We start from the raw sequence: 19,497 nt of genomic DNA, 5'->3' as shown, positions 1-19,497 counted from the left end.
GGTGTGGGTGTGGGTGTGGGTGTGGGTGTGGGTGTGGGTGTGGGTGTGGGTGTGGGTGTGGGTGTGGGTGTGGGTGTGGGTGTGGGTGTGGGAGTGGGTGTGGGTGTGGGTGTGGGTGTGGGTGTGGGTGTGGGTGTGGGTGTGGGTGTGGGTGTGGGTGTGGGTGTGGGTGTGGGTGTGGGTGTGGGTGTGGGTGTGGGTGTGGGTGTGGGTGTGGGTGTGGGTGTGGGTGTGGGTGTGTGTGTGTGTGTGTGTGTGTGTGTGTGTGTGTGTGTGTGTGTGTGTGTGTGTGTGTGTGTGTGTGTGTGTGTGTGTGTGTGTGTGTGTGTGTGTGTGTGTGTATGTGTGTGTGTGTGTGTGTGTGTATGTGTGTGTGTGGTGTGTGTGTGTGTGTGTGTGTGTGTGTGTTGGTGTTTGTGTGTGTATGTGTGTGTGTGTGTGTGTAGGTATGTGTGTGTGTGTGTGTGTGTGTGTGTGTGTGTGTGTGTGTGTGTGTGTGTGTGTGTAGGTGTGTGTGTGTGTGTGTGTGTGTGTGTGTGTGTGTGTGTGTGTGTGTGTGTGTGTGTGTGTGTGTGTGTGTGTGTGTGTGTGTGTGTGTGTGTGTGTGTGTGTGTGTGTGTGTGTGTGTGTGTGTGTGTGTGTGTGTGTGTGTGTGTGTGTGTGTGTGTGTGTGTGTGTGTGTGTGTGTGTGTGTGTGTGTGTGTGTGTGTGTGTGTGTGTGTGTGTGTGTGTGTGTGTGTGTGTGCGCGCGCGCGTATACGTTAAAATAATCTTTAATGATTTATTCATGGAATGCAGTGAAATGTATTATCTACATCCTGGTATTTAAATAATGCATGTCGCGCATGTTATCAGCATAATCTCACAAATACATAAATCAATTAGTAAAATTTGATAAAATTTAGCTTACAATTTTTTAATATCTGTGTATATAATACATAACATTGTTTTCTAACAGAGATAGGTTATAACATATATTTCACTCCGATTCGTATATATCTACAATAGAACATAATATAACATTCAACAAATATTCTTTTACGATAAAGAACTTGTTTTTTAAAACCTCTAAAAAGGATACACTAATATACGTGGATACTTTCATATTACACAGGATTGTAATACAGGATACAATCATGAATTTTTGATTAAAAAACTCGTTTTCGCATTATAAGTAAATTTTTTTCTGGATATCTGGAAACATTTGGTGGCTTGCTTTATAAATTACTACGAATATAAAGAATATTATGTTGCTCTCAGCTTCTTTAAATATGAAATTTATATTCAATAATTTTAATTATAAAAGCATTACGTTAGAATTGCCTATAGAGATTAATTTTAATATGTTACGTACGGAAATTTTATATTTCCGACGACACACGTTAAAAGTCTTGAACGCTTAGACGACGCACGCTAGGCTCGGAATTCCGAGAAAACGGCCAGGGTTGGTGTAAATGTTTAGATTATCTTATCGGAGTCCGTTGAAGGGCTGGGGGCCAGATGGGCCCAAAACTACGCTTCTAGAATGTTCTAGAAGCTTCTAGAATACCTCCCCCCTTAAGACGCGTAGGAAAAAGGCGGGAATCTCGCGCGGGAAATTCCGGTCTTTTTCGGGTATAAATGTATAAGTAAATCAATCCAAGTTAGTCTTAAGATTTGACAAACGTGCCTTTATTTCACCTCCTCGGGGCAGTTACATCGAGAGAGAGGAACATTCCAGCAGCGCAAGCGAAGAAGAACCGTGTGTATATAAAACACGAGAGATTAGCCTACGACTTCTCACGCCTGCCGGGCCGGCCCTATCTATAGTGATTAGTAAAAGCGCGAGATTCAAACTTAACACTCCCACTAATTGAGCGCTTTCTAAACGTTACCTTAAACGAAAATTTTATGTAGTGAGTAGTATAAACAGGTGCTTACACGAGTATTTTACATTATACTTATTATGCCTAACTCTGTACATATAAGTTGAAATCGATCGCGAGGAATAGCCTTTGTCAAGATATCTGCAAGTTGAATTTTACTATTCACATAGTGTACATCTATATCGCCACTAGCCAGTTTTTGCGTAAGTAATGATAACGAATGTCCACATGCTTAGTGCGTTTGTGGAACTCGGCGTTTCGTATCAACTTGATTGCGCTCTGGTTATCAATGAAAAGCGATGTCGGTCCTTCTACACGTCTCTTTATGTCTTGTAGTAACCGACGTATCCATACAGCCTCTCTTGTCGCGCAAGAAGCAGCAATGTATTCCGCCTCTGTGGTCGACAGTGATACTGTCGGTTGACGTTGACTGTTCCAAGTCACTGGTCCATTACTCAGCTTGAAAATGTAGCCTGTGGTAGATCTTCTCGTATCCATATCACCGGCAAAATCAGAGTCTGAGTATCCCTCCAGTGCACTTGGCCTTTCAGTTTTTGTGTACATTATCCCGTGGTGTTTAGTTCCTTTGAGGTATCTCATTATTCTCTTGACTGCATTCCAGTGTGCCTTGTTGTGTCTGTCTAGATATCTGCTCACGACTACCACTGCAAATGCGATGTCGGGCCTTGTGACGATCGCGGCAAACATCAAGCTACCAACGGCTTCTCTATATTGAACTTCGATTTCTGTCTTGTGACTGGTGTCTGAAGATAAATGCGTGTAAACATCAGCTGGTGTGGAAACTATATCTGCATCGTCCATGTTGAACTTCTTGATTATTTGCCTGATATAGTTTTCCTGACTGATAAATATGGAGTCTTTGTCTCTGTCACGTTTTATTTCCATTCCAACGAAACATCGTGCATCGTCTACTGTGATTTCAAAAACTTTCTCTAATTGGGACACGATGTATTGAAGAACTTTCTTGTCGTTTCCCATGATCAATCCATCGTCAACGTACACGGCGAGCAAAACCTTGGAACCGTTGAAGATCCCTATGTACACGCATTTGTCTGCTTCACTCTGTGTAAATCCGATGGCCTTCAGAAAATCGTCAAGTCGATGGTTCCAGCAGCGAGCGGTCTGTTTAAGGCCATACAGTGCCCTCTTGAGCTTGCATACTAAGCCTGGTTTAATTACTATTCCCTCCGGCGGTAGCATATAGACACTGTCCTTGAGTTCACCGTTCAAAAATGCGGTTTTAACATCGAACTGTACAATTTCGTAATCTTCTTGTACTGCGATTGCTAGCATGATCCTGATAGAGTCATACCTCACTGTCGGAGAAAAGGTGTCAGTATAATCGATGCCTTTTTTCTGAGCGAAACCTCTTGCACATAGTCTTGCTTTGAAGAGAGGAGCTTCTCCACTAGGTTTTTGTTTTATATTGAAAACCCATCGTGAGCTTATTGCCTCCTTTCCTTCTGGAAGAGGTGTCTCCGCCCACGTCTCGTTGATTAAGAGTGCGTCGATCTCTCTTTGGATGGCTTCCCGCCACTCGTCCTTTTCGTTGCTTTCTAACGCCTCTTCATATGTTTCTGGAATTCGAACGTCTGCGTAATGTGCCTCGTACCGCTCCGGTTTCCTGATTGTATCTCGAGCACGTAAGTTATATGCCTCATCGTCAGTGGAATCCCTCTCGTCAATGACATCTTGTTGCTGTTTGAAGTCCTCCAACTGATCCTTCTTAGGACTCTTATTCTTGTCGGGGTACTTTCCAGGCTGTTGACACTGTGCCTCATTTGTGTCACTCCCGAAGATTATTCTGGCGATGTTCTTCCTTTCTTCAGGCATTGCGGCGTTCACATTAAATGCGACATTACGCGAGACCTTTATTCTCTTGGTCTCAACGTCATACAGTCGATAATTGGTTGAATTTTTGTCGTAACCAACCAGTATCAACTTCTTGCTTTTTGCGGCAAGTTTATTGCGCTGTTCCTTGGGAATATGCATGTATGCTTCACATCCGAAGGTTCTGACATGGTCTAGGATGGGCTTCTTCCCCGTCTCGAGTTCGTAGGGCGTTGAACTCGGTGCTTGAGATGTTGCAGTCCTATTCAAAATGTAGACTGCTGTATTTACAGCCTCCGCCCATAGGTATAGCGGAACGTCTCTGGCGTACAGCATCGACCGAGCACTTTCCACAATTGTTCGCATGTCTCGTTCTGCTCTCCCGTTTTGCTCAGAAGTTGCTGGAGCAGTTGTCTCTAATTATATTCCACACCGCGAAAGATAAGCCCTAAAGTCTTCATTACAATATTCACCTCCATTATCTACGTGCAATATTTTTACAGAATTACCGAACTTATTCATCGAAAGCTTATTAAACTCCTTAAAACATCCTAAAGTATCGCTTTTATGTTTGATGAAAAAAACTACTCTATATCCTGAGAAATCATCCTTAAATGATACAAAGTATCTTGCGCCTTGAACAGATGGTACAGACATTGGTCCACAAAGGTCACTATGAATGAATTCTTCGACCTTTGCTTTAATATGCTTCGATGGAGAAAAAGACAACTTGTGCTGCTTTCCGTACATACATGGTTCACAGAAAAATTTCTCAATATCCGACAACTCTACGCCTTTTATCAAGTTCTTTGAAACCATTTCTTTAATAGACTTTATGTTCAAGTGACCCAATCTCTCGTGCCATCTGCGTAGGCTCTCTCCTGACGCTACGTTTGCTTCCTGGACGACAACTGTGCTAAACTGCATGTGATACAAATTATTTTCCTTACACACCGCAGAAGCAGTTAGCCTATTATTTTCGAAAATGTTTGCGTAAATATTCTCTTTAACAATCTTCATACCTTTCTTTGCAATAATCCCTTCTGAGAACAAATTCTTATTCAAATTTGGGACGTATAACACATCGGCAATAACCGCATCATACCATTTTTCACTAACAAGCTTCCTTATTTTGACGTTACCTTTTCCTTTTATAGCCAACTCTTGTCCGTTACCTAGAACAACAACAGTATTATTACTTATTTCTTGGAAATCGTGTAAGAAATCTCGACGATACGTCATATGAGATGTAGCGCTACTATCAAGTATCCATACTTCATTATCAAAATTGAGCGGTTTCTCAGTTACATTGCTCTCGCATACGTTAAATGCAGAATAGCTTCCTTGCTGTGAATCATGATGCGATTTTTGCTGTGTATCATGTTGCTCCTTATTTCTAAATTTTCTTTCTCCACGACACTCTTTAGCAAAATGTCCTTTCTTCTGACAATTATAACAAGTTATTTTTGATTTATCAAATTTCGCTCGCTGTTTATTTTCTCCTCGAGCAGCGAATTTATCCTTATTTGACGAAGCGGCAAGGGCGACTTCGGAGCTATCGGACGCGCCTAAGCTCGCATCTTCATCTAACAAACGCGACGTTAAGTTTTGAATTGTTTGCTTCGATTCGTCTAACGATAGCCACGCTTGGCGGAAGCTTCTAAATCTAGGAGGCAAACTACCTAATATTTTAGTCATTATCGCTATATCACTTAAATTTTCGCCCGTATCTTTAACCTGCCGTGCGAGATTTTCTACCTTCGCGATATGCTGCGCTATCGAATCATTAACCTCCATTTTATACTGAGAAAACCTTTCATGCGCTATCATTTTATTCATGTCCGATTTCTGTTCATAAATCGCGTCTAACTTATCTAATATCTGCTTGGACGACTGACAATTCTCGATGAGGGTGATCTGGGAGTAGTCCATCGCCGACGTTAGCAGGAACATGGCATACGCATCGTCCCTGATCCATTTCTTCTGCACGTCTCCGACCGTCGGCGGCTTTACCTCTATCCCTTTAGCAATCTCGAAGAGGCCTTTTGCGCGTAAGGCACAGCACAACTGGAACTTCCATTGGTGATAGTTTCTGCCATCAAACTATCCGACGGATGCCACGTCGATCTTGTCCGACATTTTGGTGATTTTTGCAATCGTCACGTACCACGCGAAACTTGATGCGCTTGTACGTACTTCGAGGTTATACAGGTTATCCAGTTATCTCTACTCCTCGCAATTTTACGTCCGCGAGATGATTTTTATGCACAATGCGAGCAACCTGGGCCCATAACTTGTTTAAGTAAATCAATCCAAGTCAGTCTTAAGATTTGACAAACGTGCCTTTATTTCACCTTCTCGTGGCAGTTACATCGAGAGAGAGGAACATTCCAGCAGCGCGAATGAAGAAGAACCGTGTGTATATAAAACACGAGAGATTAGCCTACGACTTCTCACGCCTGCCGGGCCGGCCCTATCTATAGTGACTAGTGAAAGCGCGAGATTCAAACTTAACAATAAATAGAACGAAAAAACGCCGCGGAAAGCAGATAAGTTTTAACTTCGGTCTTGACTGGACGTAATTCTCAGACTCTCTCCTAACCTTATTCGATTTCCTACGTTCCATTATACGCTAAGTTCGAGCATTTGCGCTCAATTCTGGGACTTAGTCCCTACACTCTCATACCTCATAAGACCGCGCTTCACGCACAAGTTGTATTGAGATTTATAGAATAAAGGTAAGATAAGTTTAAAAAGAAACAAGTGTAAAAATCTAGAATCTCATTTCGTATTTTTAATCAACAAATCGATCACTTCTAAGATTCGACTCGCAGTTGTCGCTGACAAAGCGTGGCGATCTGTGCTGAGGCGCTGACGAAGAGTGTGGCGATCCAGTACTTTCGCTGCCGAAAGCGTGGCGATTACGGGGTTGATTCTTGGGGGTCGTAATAATCACTGTCACCTTTGGGATTCCGACTCGCAGTTTCCGCCGACAAAGCGTGGCGATCTGTGCTGGGGCACTGATGAAGAGTGTGGCGATCCAGTACTTTTGCTGCCGAAAGCGTGGCGATTACGGAGTTAGTTTCCAGAAAAAGACAATAATCTCGACAAATTCCCGAAAGTGAATTTGACTTCTACGCTAACGATCTGAGCGCTGACGAAGAGTGTGGCGAGCAGAGGGTGTGGCAGATTAGTTTTGAGCGCTGCCGAAGAGTGTGGCGAGCTTAAAATTCATTTTCATGAACGCGGCTGAATGACGAAGAAAGGAGGTAGGCGCGTTTGTATTAAACGAATCAGATTCCAGATCAAGCAAGCAGTGATTTCTAATCAAGACCCTCTCCCCTTCCTCCAACAATTGCAACAATTAGAAAACGCACTCCTCTTTAAACCTATTCCTGTCGATTTCGACGTTGATTATCTTAATTATAACCAAATAAATAAAGCTCCAATCCTCGTTAACATACGTATAAACTCAGATATCTTTTTGGTCCCGAATAATAAATATAATAATAATATCCTTCACACGACTTGTCCAAATCTTTGGTAAATTGCTTAAATGCATTGACCAAAAAAACGGACGAACTATAACAGTCAGAACGTGACAAATACAAATGTTATCAAAGTTATAGTATATACACCTTATTAAGATTTAATAAACAGAAAATAATCTTTAGATTAAAAATTTATGTCTTACACTGATAGATGCATCTCTTTTACAACTGATGCATAATCTTATATTAATAAGATGTATTTAGATGCAGAAAATAACACATACTCAAAATAGTAATATACCTGATCACTTATAGACATGGAATTTAAAAGGCCAAAAATCCGTTATCAGCTTTAATATACATGTAAAGGTATTTGAAAAAACGATAGAGCAAATAGGAGTTAAATATTATCATACTTTTTAAGTAATTTACTTGTGATGCAAATAATGTAGCATTTTGGATGTTTATATTAAATATTATGTATTTTCTGATACATATATGTGAACTGAATAGCAACATAAACATTTAATTAATCTTCTATGATACATAGGCTCGTATTTATAGTTTTCTCTTATCTTAAGACCATCTTAAATAACGTCTTAAGATGCTAATACGCTTTTAATTGGTTTATAACATCTTAAGATTGTGCTTAAGAGACGGTCTTAAATATAAGATCTAACTATAAATACCTACCAATGACAGTACAGAATCATTGCTTTTTTAGTTTACACAGAAATTTAAAAAATATACGTTGATGATTTTGTCACATATCACACAATTCCAATAGTGGAAACAATAATGGTGAATTATATAGAATGAAATCATAAATGCTTATTAATAAAATGTCTGTGTCAATTGAAGATGCAATGATTCTATACTGTCAATATGCATAAAAAAAGATTGAATGTATGTTTATGTTGCTATTCGGTCCATGCACGTACAAAAAAAATTGAATTTTTAATATAAATACCTAAAAGGCTACATCAAGAGACACGGTAGTGTCTCGCGCCAAGTACACGCGGAGCGAGACCGACCGTGACTCTTTTACGCGACGCGACGGGTTGCGAGTACCCGAGATGTTGAGATCTCGATAACGAGTGAACGGATCAAGTTCTATGTAGGCTTGATCGATAGCTTGGGGTCCAATTAGGGGGGGGGGGTTTCTCTCATAATTCATAATATTCCGCTACGTGCCCTACGAGCGGAGATATATTGCGACGCAAAATCCAAATGTGAAAATTTATTTTTAAGATACGAATACGGAATACGAATACTTCTACGTCGACCGTCTCTCATCTCAATATTATTATGATTATCAGAGAAACGTCACTTTCACTTTTTCGACGCTGGCGGCGCAGGTATCGCCAGTTTCGATATCGCGCGCGTATTTCGAAATTAGGTTGATAGACTTATCGGTCAGGAAGAAGATTTCTATTTAGGTAAATTAGGTAATAATATATATTTTTAGTCAACGGAAAAGAAGGTTCTCTACGCTTGGCAGAAAGTGCCGCTAGGGAGTTTTTAAGTCGATTCTTATGTGAATCAAGCTTGATATAATATATATTAAGTAAACGGAAAAGAAGATTCTCTACGCTTGGCAGAAAATGCCGATAGGGAATTTTTAAGTCGATTCTTATGATTCAAGCTTGAATTCGATGTCTAGGTATCCCAGGTTGCCGATGACGAGGTCCAGATAGTGCGCTTCATAGTTTTCGGTGTCCAGGTGTAATAACACGTTGAATTCGATGTCTACGTGTCCCAGGTTGCCGATGACGAGGTCCTCATAGTGCGCTCCGTAGTTTTCGGTGTCTACGTGTATTAATACCTTGAATTCGATGTTCACGTATCCCAGGTTGCCGATGACGGGATCCAGATAGTGCGCTTCATAGTTTTCGGTGTCCATGTGTAATCGTACGTTGAATTCGATGTCTAGTGTTCCAGGTTGCCGATGACGTAGTCCACATAGTGCGCTTCATAGTTTTCGGTGTCCAGGTGTAATAATACGTTGAATTCGATGTCTACGTGTCCCAGGTTGCCGATGACGAGGTCCTCAAAGTGCGCTCCGTAGTTTTCGGTGTCTACGTGTATTAATACCTTGAATTCGATGTCCACGTGTCCCAGGTTGCCGATGACGGGATCCAGATAGTGCGCTTCATAGTTTTCGGTGTCCAGGTGTAATAACACGTTGAATTCGATGTCTACGTGTCCCAGGTTGCCGATGACGAGGTCCTCATAGTGCGCTCCGTAGTTTTCGGTGTCTACGTGTATTAATACCTTGAATTCGATGTTCACGTATCCCAGGTTGCCGATGACGGGATCCAGATAGTGCGCTTCATAGTTTTCGGTGTCCATGTGTAATCGTACGTTGAATTCGATGTCTAGTGTCCCAGGTTGCCGATGACGTAGTCCACATAGTGCGCTTCATAGTTTTCGGTGTCCAGGTGTAATAATACGTTGAATTCGATGTCTACGTGTCCCAGGTTGCCGATGACGAGGTCCTCATAGTGCGCTCCGTAGTTTTCGGTGTCTACGTGTATTAATACCTTGAATTCGATGTCCACGTGTCCCAGGTTGCCGATGACGGGATTCAGATAGTGCGCTTCATAGTTTTTGGTGTCCATGTGTAATCGTACATTGAATTCGATGTCTAGGTGTCCCAGGTTGCCAATGACGAGGTCCACATAGTGCGCTCCGTAGTTTTCGGTGTCTACGTGTATTAATATCTTGAATTCGATGTCCACGTGTTCCAGGTTGCCGATGACGGGATCCAGATAGTGCGCTTCAAGGTATTAATACACCTGGACACCGAAAACTATAAAGCGCACTATGTGCACCTCGTCATCGGCAACCTGGGATACCTAGACATCGAATTCAAGCTTGAATCATAAGAATCGACTTAAAATTTCCCTAGCGGCAGAATTAATCGCTAAATTAAAATTATATCTAGACATAATAAAAATTGGACGAAAATTATGTTTAGACATAATAAAAATTGGAAGAATTAAAATTATGTCTGACGTAAAAATAATTATCAAAAATATCGATACCTGAAAATATCGGTACATATACAGTTGCGAACAACATTCAGTAAGACACGTAAATAAAAATAAATAAAGAATTTTACAGTTAACGACTTATTAACATTAATCATGCTTTATTGCGATTATGTGTTATGTTGAAATTGAAAAATATATACAAGGTGTACAACTAAAAGGGTTACAGATTATTATTTAAAAAAAAACTAAGCAAAATATTAAATTGTTGTTTTCTTTAGAAATAATAGTCCGTAACACTTTTAGCTTCATACCTTGTATTATATACTGTTTATAAGATTATAAGATATATTGTTTATAAGATTAAGATGCGTAACACTACAAAAAGGCGTGATATCCGTACAAAATTACCTTTTTAAAAAAAAGGTAAAAAAGAGCGCCAAGTACACGCATAGTAGTGTATATGTATTATGTTGTTATTCTGTTATGTTGTTACCTCGAAAAAAACAAAGTGGTAGTATTATACCTCCAAGTAACTTTATCCTGTACATACTGTTTATACAATGCGTAATATACTACAAAAAGGCGTGATATCCGCACAAAATTACCTTTTTTAAAAAAAAGTAAAAAAAGGCGCCAAGTATGTACACGTATAATAGTGTATATGTTGTTACCTAAAAAAAAAAGAAAGTGGTAGTATTATACCTCGAAAAAACCTAAGTAACAAGTGGTAGATCTTTATATTTCAAAAAATCTCAAAAAAATCTAAGCAGTAGTATCTTTATTTCCGAAAAATTATAACCCAAGTGATACACGTCACAAAATTATGTTACCTTATCAAAAAGAAGAGTCGCGCTTCAAGTGATCTATTACAATTACAAAAAAGAAATGATATTTCTTCAAATTAGAGCGCCAATTACAGAGAAAACATGTATATAGCCTCAAAAAATAATTGTTGCACTACTTTGAAAAATCTTTATATTGTGTCAATTAGAAAAGAATGTATGATAATAATTTTATAAGATTAAAAAATTTTATTTAAGTTTAACAAGGGAATACAAGATATTTAAATACAAAGTTTACATGTGTATTTTTTAATGGTCACAAAGAATTACAGAGGTAACAGTACAAAATACAAATATTTTATTAAAATATTTAATCCAACGAGGGAATACAATTTGTATTTAAATATAAAGTTTATATATATATTTTTCAATAGAATAAAAGATTTAATCACAAAGAATTACAAAGGTAACAATACAAAATAAAAATATTTTATTAAAATACATAAATTTTTCTTGTAAGAAAACTTGGCGCTGTTAGACCTCAAAATTTTAAATAAATAAAGACAACAATAAATAAAAATAATTCAGAAAAAAATGTAATGAGTAATATTAAATGATTATCAGCGTGGATGTGGGAGTGAATGATATGGGTGTGCGTGACGACGCGGACGGCGGATAATGCGGCTTATAATTAAGTATAAAATAAGTTTATTTATTTATTTAAAATTTCGAGGTCTAACAGCGCCAAGTTTTTTTACAAAAAAAATTTATGTATTTTAATAAAATATTTTTATTTTGTACTGTTACTTTTGTAATTCTTTATGATTAAATCTTTTATTCTATTAAAAAATACATATATAAACTTTATATTTAAATACAAATTGTATTCCCTCGTTGAATTAAATATTTTAATAAAATATTTGTATTTTGTACTGTTACCTCTGTAATTCTTTGTGACCATTAAAAAATACACATTGCAACCCGATTTCCCTCGGTCTCGCTAGCCGAAGGAGCGCGGCTGCAATTGAATTGACTTACCGCCAGACGATAGCTCAAAGGGGATACCGAGGTCCGATTCCTTACCGTAATTCTTGTATCTAAGGTCTTGAACGATACCTTGTGATTGGGCGCCAGGTGCGAATATAGACGCGCACCACGTCTCGGCAATGCTCACCGTAGCCTCAACGGCCTCGTCGCGAGCTCAGGGCGTAAGTCCGCGCGAAAGAGGTGGAAGTGGAGAAGGAGCGTGACACAACCGACACACAAAATAAAGTTCGGCGATAAACAACAGTAATGAGATATATTTCACAAAATGAGCGGATAAATCATACCGGAAAACCAGGACCGGGTATCGCTCGACAGGCCGGTGCCAACGCGGCACTCGGATCGGCCGTTAGCGCGCGCGGAGTGCGTGATGTTCACGTCCGCGAGACTCCCTTCGCGAGCGAGGCTCTCAAGCGAGCCCCGCAATCTCGGTCTGGATACGTGCGACCACGCGGTAACGCCAATCCGCACCCGTCTTAATCCCCCGATTCCGAACGCACGGCGACTCTCATACGCACGACGTGAACGATCTTTATTCACACGACATGACAATCCTTACCGACTCGACATCAACGATCCGCACACGCACGACACAATATACGCGCCGCCACGTAATGGCGCGCTCGCGAGATCCTTCCTCGAGCCGGCGCGACGATATTTGCCCGCGCACGCAACGCAAAATATCCGCGAGGCTCGCGACACACTACAAGATGCCCGGCGCGGTCCCTCCCGACACGCACACGGGGCTTCCGTACGCGACACGCAACAATATATCCGAATACGCAACTCTAAACACAATAGGCACCGGAGCGTACCGCCCGCGGCACGCCTCCGTCTACAATTTACAAAACACGCACACGATAGCCGCGAATTGACTGCCGATCGTACGCGAGCTTTCGAGTAGGGTTTTCAGAAAGACTTCTGGCTACAATCTCGGCCGGCCACGGGCCCGCGATCCCGACGAACAGTCGCGATAATTTTCCCGGCACCCACGACGGCGGGAGCCGGTAGCTAAGTACGACACGCAAACAGGCCGATTCACACGGTAATCTAGTCGATATACACGCTTACTTGCGCCGGGTCGCGACCGAGATCGAGCCCACGATTACTTGGTAGCACCGGAGTGGAGATCTTACAATTCTGGCTGCTCGCTGCTGCTCGGCGGCGTCGGGGCGCTCGTCCAGGTGTGTCTCCTCGTTGGCGGCTCGATCGACAGTGAGGAGTGGTCGGTTCGGCGGGACTACGCCGGGCCCCCGCACTTGCGCCCTCAAGCTCGCGGTTCTTCCGCCTCGCCGATTGGTCGTGTGCGTCGCCCTGTTCGCGACGTTGCAGACGATTTTCCGCCATTTTCCCGCGGCCCGTTTGATTTGGCTGCTGATCGCGCGCTGGTCCCTCGCGGTTTCCCGCCCGGCTGGCCAGGCCGTGGCGGCGCCGCTCGGCCCTCGGGGCGCCGTCGGGGAGAGTGTGCGGGTCGCCCACCCGCGCTGCAGTCGCGGTGGTACACCCGTGTTCATGCTGCGGCGGGGCCGTGTTATGCTGTGCGAGACATTCCCGGCGCCTCTCCAGCGGCAGGCCCCGGCAGCCAGCCCGTCGGTCCGACTCCTCCGCCGTACGTCCTCCGAGCGCCCGTTCTTCCCTCGTCGCGACTAACGTCGGTACATTAGGTCGGGATCCCACGCTCCGGCACCACCTGTCGTCCCTACGGAAATTAGCCTACAAGGGTTAGTCAACGCGAGTGGCTGTTCCTCGACTCGAGTCGAGACGCCACCCTGAACCTTCCCCTCGGCCGAGCCACCGTCTGGGCGGAGGACGCGACAAATGTCACGTTACAACTCTCCTTTCCCAGACGAGTGCCGAGGGGACTGCGACCCCGACAACCGCGACCACCACTCCGGCACCGGTCAGTGCCACCATTCCTATCACAATAAGAAATGAACCTTGCCCATCAACTCAGGAAGCTCTCCCGGTCCGTCCCCGTCCGCAATCACCCCGAATCCACGCCACCGATTCCGAATCGGACCGCGGTCGCCATTCGCGAGGCCGCAACTGCGCACCGCCCCCGCCCGCAAAACAAACAGTTCTCCTCACCCGGATAAGGGGGTATTAACAACACAATAAATATCCTTTAATCACCCTTTATATACTTTGGGGACTACAAAATCGTCGGCAGCTCCCCGGGAACTTGGGGGCCCGACGGGCACACACGCAAATAACCTGCAGCCCTATTCTGTAACTGTTTAACGCATGCGTTATAGTTATAACGCATGCGTTATATGGCTCGTAACGTATGCTTTACGATTTCGAATTCCCGAAATGCATCTTAACGTAACGGCGTTAGCAATATGCGTTACAGTTTGCGTTATACTATTTTTCACTAGAAAATCATATTCTGTAAGCCACTTTAACGCAATTTTAATGCGTTTGGCTTGCGTTACATAACGCAATGGTAACGTCGGTTGTTGAACAGCGTTAAACATCATAACGCGATCTGTATCGAGCCCGTTTTGTCTAATAAGACTGAAGAAGAAGGTTATAACGCAATCACAAAGGTAATTATTTGTTAACTATGCATACGTGATTTTTATTTACACAAATATATATTTATATATGTAATTTTGTATTGGTATAAATTAAAATTTTGCAATAATAATATTATACAGGTTATATATTTTGACTTTAAGATGGCTTTTGCTGCATTGATGAGGGATCTCTTAGAAGAAGAGGAAGTAATAAGAGAAAACTCTATTGTAATGAAGACATTAAGAGATACTATTGATCCTTTTAGCCTGACAGACCAACAATTTGTTAAAGTCTTTCGATTATCTAAAGATGCGGTTCACTACTTATGTAATACTCTTCAACCTACTCTCCAACGTAGACGAACGAATGGATTACATGTGACGACTCAGGTAATTACATTCATTGAAATCCATATTTATTTAACACACCCACACACACACGTGTTATATGCATTGAATTGTGTTATATATGTATATGTATATATATATATATATACATATATATATTTAATAGGAAAATACAAAAACGTAATGCAGTCAAAACCTGCAAGAAATTAATAAAAGATATTAAAAATACATTTTAATACTTTTAGGTTTTGGCAGCATTACGTTTTTTTGCCATTGGCTCGTACCAAAAGGGTATCGGAAATGACTATCTTGTGTCAATCTCACAACCTGCTGTTAGTCGCGCAATAAAAGCAGTGGCAGTAGGTATTACCGAAATACTAGCCGATGAATGGATTCAGTTCCCAAGAACAGAGGAAAAGCGAGAAGCTTTAAAAAGAAGGTAATTTTTTTTAATTTAAAATTAGCAAATCAGCCATTTATACTTATGATTATGCTTTCATTTTTTCTAAATAATTGTAACAAATTTATAAGAAATATTTAAGGCAAATATATATAACTACTTGGCTATTTCTTGTATCTAATTAAAACCAAATTTTAACCAATTATATATGAAATAGGGGTAGAAAAGACTGGAAAATATAATAGAATTAAAAATAAATCGCTATCTCAAATATTTTAATATCGGGCTGATTTTTTTTATCGATAAAGTATTGTTTATTTTTAAGTGGACAAGTATTTTTAGTATTTTTTAGTGAATGTATATAATTATTTACGCAGTCCCCAAAAGAGTTAAGTGTGAAATCAGAACCTTTGCTAACAAAGCTTCCTCTATGAGGAAGCCAAAACAAATAAATACCGATAATTATACCTCGAATAAAATAAAAACTTGCACACTTAGGAACTATGAGGAAGCAATGTGCAAGTTTCTACTTGCACAATTAAAAACTACGAGGAAACAATGTGCAAGTTTCTACTTGTAATTACGTCAGGTTAAGATAATCTGTCACTGGCGCGAGAAACAACAGTTATCGCGTATTATTAGCATATTTTTCCAATATTTTATTTGTAAAATATATTTTTACAGATTTCAAGAAGAACGAAATTTTAAAGGTGTTATCGGTTGTATTGATTGTACACATGTGGCTATCGTAAGACCCAAAGAACATGAAGAAGCATACGCAAATCATAAGGGTTTTTATTCCATTAATGCGCAGGCAGTAAGTTGATATATTACAAATAATATTTATAAATACACGTCATTTTTACATTCAATTTTTTTAAAGAAAATTGATATATACTTATATTTTTTACCACAGGTAGCCTCCCATGATTTAGAAATATTAAACATAAATGCCAGATTTCCAGGAACGGTGCATGATGCTTTCATATGGAGATATTCCGCTGTAAGGAACGAAATGATACGCTTATATGATACTGGAGATCGATCAACGTGGCTGTTGGGTTAGTATTATTATCACTGATTATTAATTTACTTTATTTTAGTGACATATATATAAATATTTATGTAATTTACAGGTGATGCAGGTTACTGTTTAGAACCTTGGCTAATGACACCCATCCCAAATGCACCAGAGGGAAGCGCAGAAGCACGATACACACAATGTCATACTTCTGCTAGAAATTGTGTTGAAAGAATGTTTGGTGTTTTAAAGAATGTATGGAGATGTCTCCTCAGTCATCGTGTTTTACATTACGATCCTAGAATGGCAGCAAACATAATCGTAGCTTGTGCTGTATTACATAATATACGTTTTCGTTATAATCTTATGAATCATGAAATTGACATTGATGAAGAGGGTGAAGCTGCAGCTCAGCAAAGGGCTATACTTCCAGATGCTCTTCAAATATGTAATCGTATTAGAGCTCAAGCTGAAGAAATTAATGGAGCTGATGAAGGGGATATGAATTGTAATGATAGGTTAACAGAAGCAAGAAGAGTTCAAAGAAGAATTCTTCGCAATCAGTTTGGTTTACGTCAATAAGAATCAACAGTTTAAGTTATAAAAATTACTTTTATTATTAATACAATTTTTATATCATGTAAAATAAGTATAAACGTAAAATAAGATAGATAAGATAAGACGAGCATAGAATAGACAAAAAGTTACTACTCTTTTGTCAACATAAAATTCTTTTTAGTAAGACAAACATAGAATAGATAAAAAGTTACTCTCTTTTCAACATAAAGTATTTCTTAGTAAGAACATAGAACAAATAAAAAGTTATTATTTTCAACATAAAGTTTTTTTTAAACATAGAACAGATAAAATTACTGTTTTTGAGATAAAGTTCTTTTAGTAAGATTTTGAATAGTTTCCGACAAAATATCTAATGTACGATCATGTAAGTTCATAGAGTCTCTTAAAAGTTCGTTTTGTGCTTCCGTTGCAGACGCGATACGTTGTAAATTTTCACTTATTGTCTGCAAAAGTAAGAAAATTATATTACTGACATTTATTGTATAAATCGCGAAATTCGATAATTACTACATTTAATATATAGATATTACTTTCAACCACTTCAAGAGAATTTTATATTTGATAATTTTCAATAGAGCAATAAGTGCGCGTAACATATATAAAAAGATGATACGTATACAATATACCTGCAAATATTTGCTCTGATCCTCTTGTACATTTTGAAAATAACTTGTAGCCTCTTTAACGGAAGAGTACCTCATACGTTTTTCTATAATAAAAAATTTTTATTAAAAAAAAACATTTTATATGTATATTACAAATTAGGAAATATAATAATAATGCAGATATACTAAAATATATACATGATATATTATAAATTTGTACTTACTACCAAGACTGATTGGAGTAGATATATTTGATGTACTCGTATTTGTTTTTAATGATTCTAACTTTGTCCTTAACCTTGTAATATTTGCGGATGCACTACTAGTAGAGGTATTATTAATACATTTTGAAGATGTTGCAATAGCATTGGAAGTGCAGGATGGACTGTTAATTTGATGAATATTCTGTTGCTTCGGAAAATTAAGCAAACTTGTATTTTCAACAAAAGTCACATCTCCATCACCAGTTATGTCGGCTGTTGCTATTACCTACATAAAGAAACATTTAATTTAGTAAAAATCAGTGCGTTGTATATAAAACAATTAAAAGCATTATATTTGTATATCATACTATAATATATTATACATACAACAGCTTGTTCTTCACGAACAACTTGTTCCTCACGAACAGCTTGTTCTTCATGAACAGCTTGGTCTTCAATTTCCTGTGGATCAGTATTTTCAATATCCTCAGGATCATTTGTCAATCCTAATATCAATGTTGCATCAACCATATCCTATGGAAATAAACGAAATAAAAATAATTAAAAATATGAACATTTTATAAATTTTTTTTGTAATAGTCTTTTGAAAAAGCAACAAACCTCAGGCTGTTCTCCAAGACCTACTTCCTTTACTGGTAAACCCACAGATGATTCACCTCCAATAATTGATAATATTTTTAAATCAGAATCTTTAAGCTGAACTGGTTCCCCGATATTTCCAGTAAGTTGTCTTTGTGCTTTACCCTTTGCTGCCCGCGCTCTAGCTTGGTTTCTTTGATCACACCAAAGCTATAACATATAATATAAAAGTGATGATACAAGAAAATATTATATGAAAAATGAGAAGAACATATGTAATAAAATTTTAAGTGTCAAATAGAAATATATGTAATATATAAAGTCATACTTTTTTCCAATTATCCACAGTCTTTGATGGTCCTTCTATAGAATTTAGTTTTTCAGTTAAATGTTGCCATTGCTTATCGTGGGTTACTTTTCCTTTCGCTCCCAGTAATTTATTTGTAGCAAAAGCAATATGGTTTTGCATGTATGAAATTAGATATTCTATTTGCATATTGCTGACTTTAGGAGCCCTTGTTTTTTTTTTAGCAATCTCCATACTCAAATAAAATTAATATGTTTTATTAGAAATAAGTACATCCAAAAGTAGAATATTTATCTATCATATTATGTGCACACAAATTTAACCAAAGTATATAAATAAGTACCGAGATAAGTACCTTATCTATAAATGTACATATAACCTAAAACACGATAAACGATTGTTTATCTATATTATTTGGTTAAATTGGTAAATAATTTAATCTAAAATAATCAAGTTGCAATCTCTATCATATTACATACATACTTTAATCAAAGTATATAAATAAGTACCTTATTTATAATAAATGTACACATAACCTAAAACACGATAAACGATTGTTTATCTATATTATTTGGTTAAATTGGTAAATAATTTAATCTAAAATAATCAAGTTGCAATCTCTATCATATTACATACATATACTTTAACCAAAGTATATAAATAAGTACCTTATCTATAATAAATGTACACATAACCTAAAACACGATAAACGATTGTTTATCTATATTATTTGGTTAAATTGGTAAATAATTTAATCTAAAATAATCCAGTTGTATAATATATATTTATATATTTTAGTAATATATATGGTATAAATACTTACTTTACGTATTTCTTTCATATATACTTATTACACATACAATTAATACGCATAAATAAATGTTTC

At 38.8% G+C, this 19,497-nt stretch overlaps 1 protein-coding gene across 3 annotated transcripts; it reads right to left on the bottom strand.

Annotated features, from left to right (window-relative positions):
- Positions 1-17,235: 17,235 nt before the first annotated feature.
- LOC143903166 (uncharacterized) lies at positions 17,236-18,778 on the bottom strand. 3 transcript variants are annotated; one of them, XR_013258629.1, is made up of 5 exons: positions 18,633-18,778; positions 18,326-18,514; positions 17,726-18,238; positions 17,523-17,605; positions 17,236-17,339 (listed from the first exon to the last, which is right to left on the bottom strand). XR_013258629.1 is itself a non-coding variant. In XM_077416631.1 (3 exons), the coding sequence occupies exons 1-3, from the start codon at positions 18,771-18,773 to the stop codon at positions 17,987-17,989; spliced, it is 582 nt and encodes a 193-aa protein (XP_077272757.1). In that variant the 5' UTR covers positions 18,774-18,778; the 3' UTR covers positions 17,261-17,986. The 3 variants fall into 3 exon arrangements, 1 of the variants encoding a protein (XP_077272757.1); XR_013258628.1 differs by having other exon boundaries at positions 17,261-17,605; XM_077416631.1 differs by having other exon boundaries at positions 17,261-18,238.
- Between the last annotated feature and the right edge of the window lie 719 nt (positions 18,779-19,497).

This window comes from Temnothorax americanus, unplaced genomic scaffold, assembly GCF_048541705.1.
Source record: "Temnothorax americanus isolate GAGA-0224 unplaced genomic scaffold, ASM4854170v1 Scaffold44, whole genome shotgun sequence".
Classification (NCBI taxonomy): Eukaryota; Metazoa; Arthropoda; class Insecta; order Hymenoptera; family Formicidae; genus Temnothorax; species Temnothorax americanus.
The sequence above is the reverse complement of the archived record's forward strand: the minus strand, read 5'-3'. Positions and strand labels throughout refer to the sequence as shown.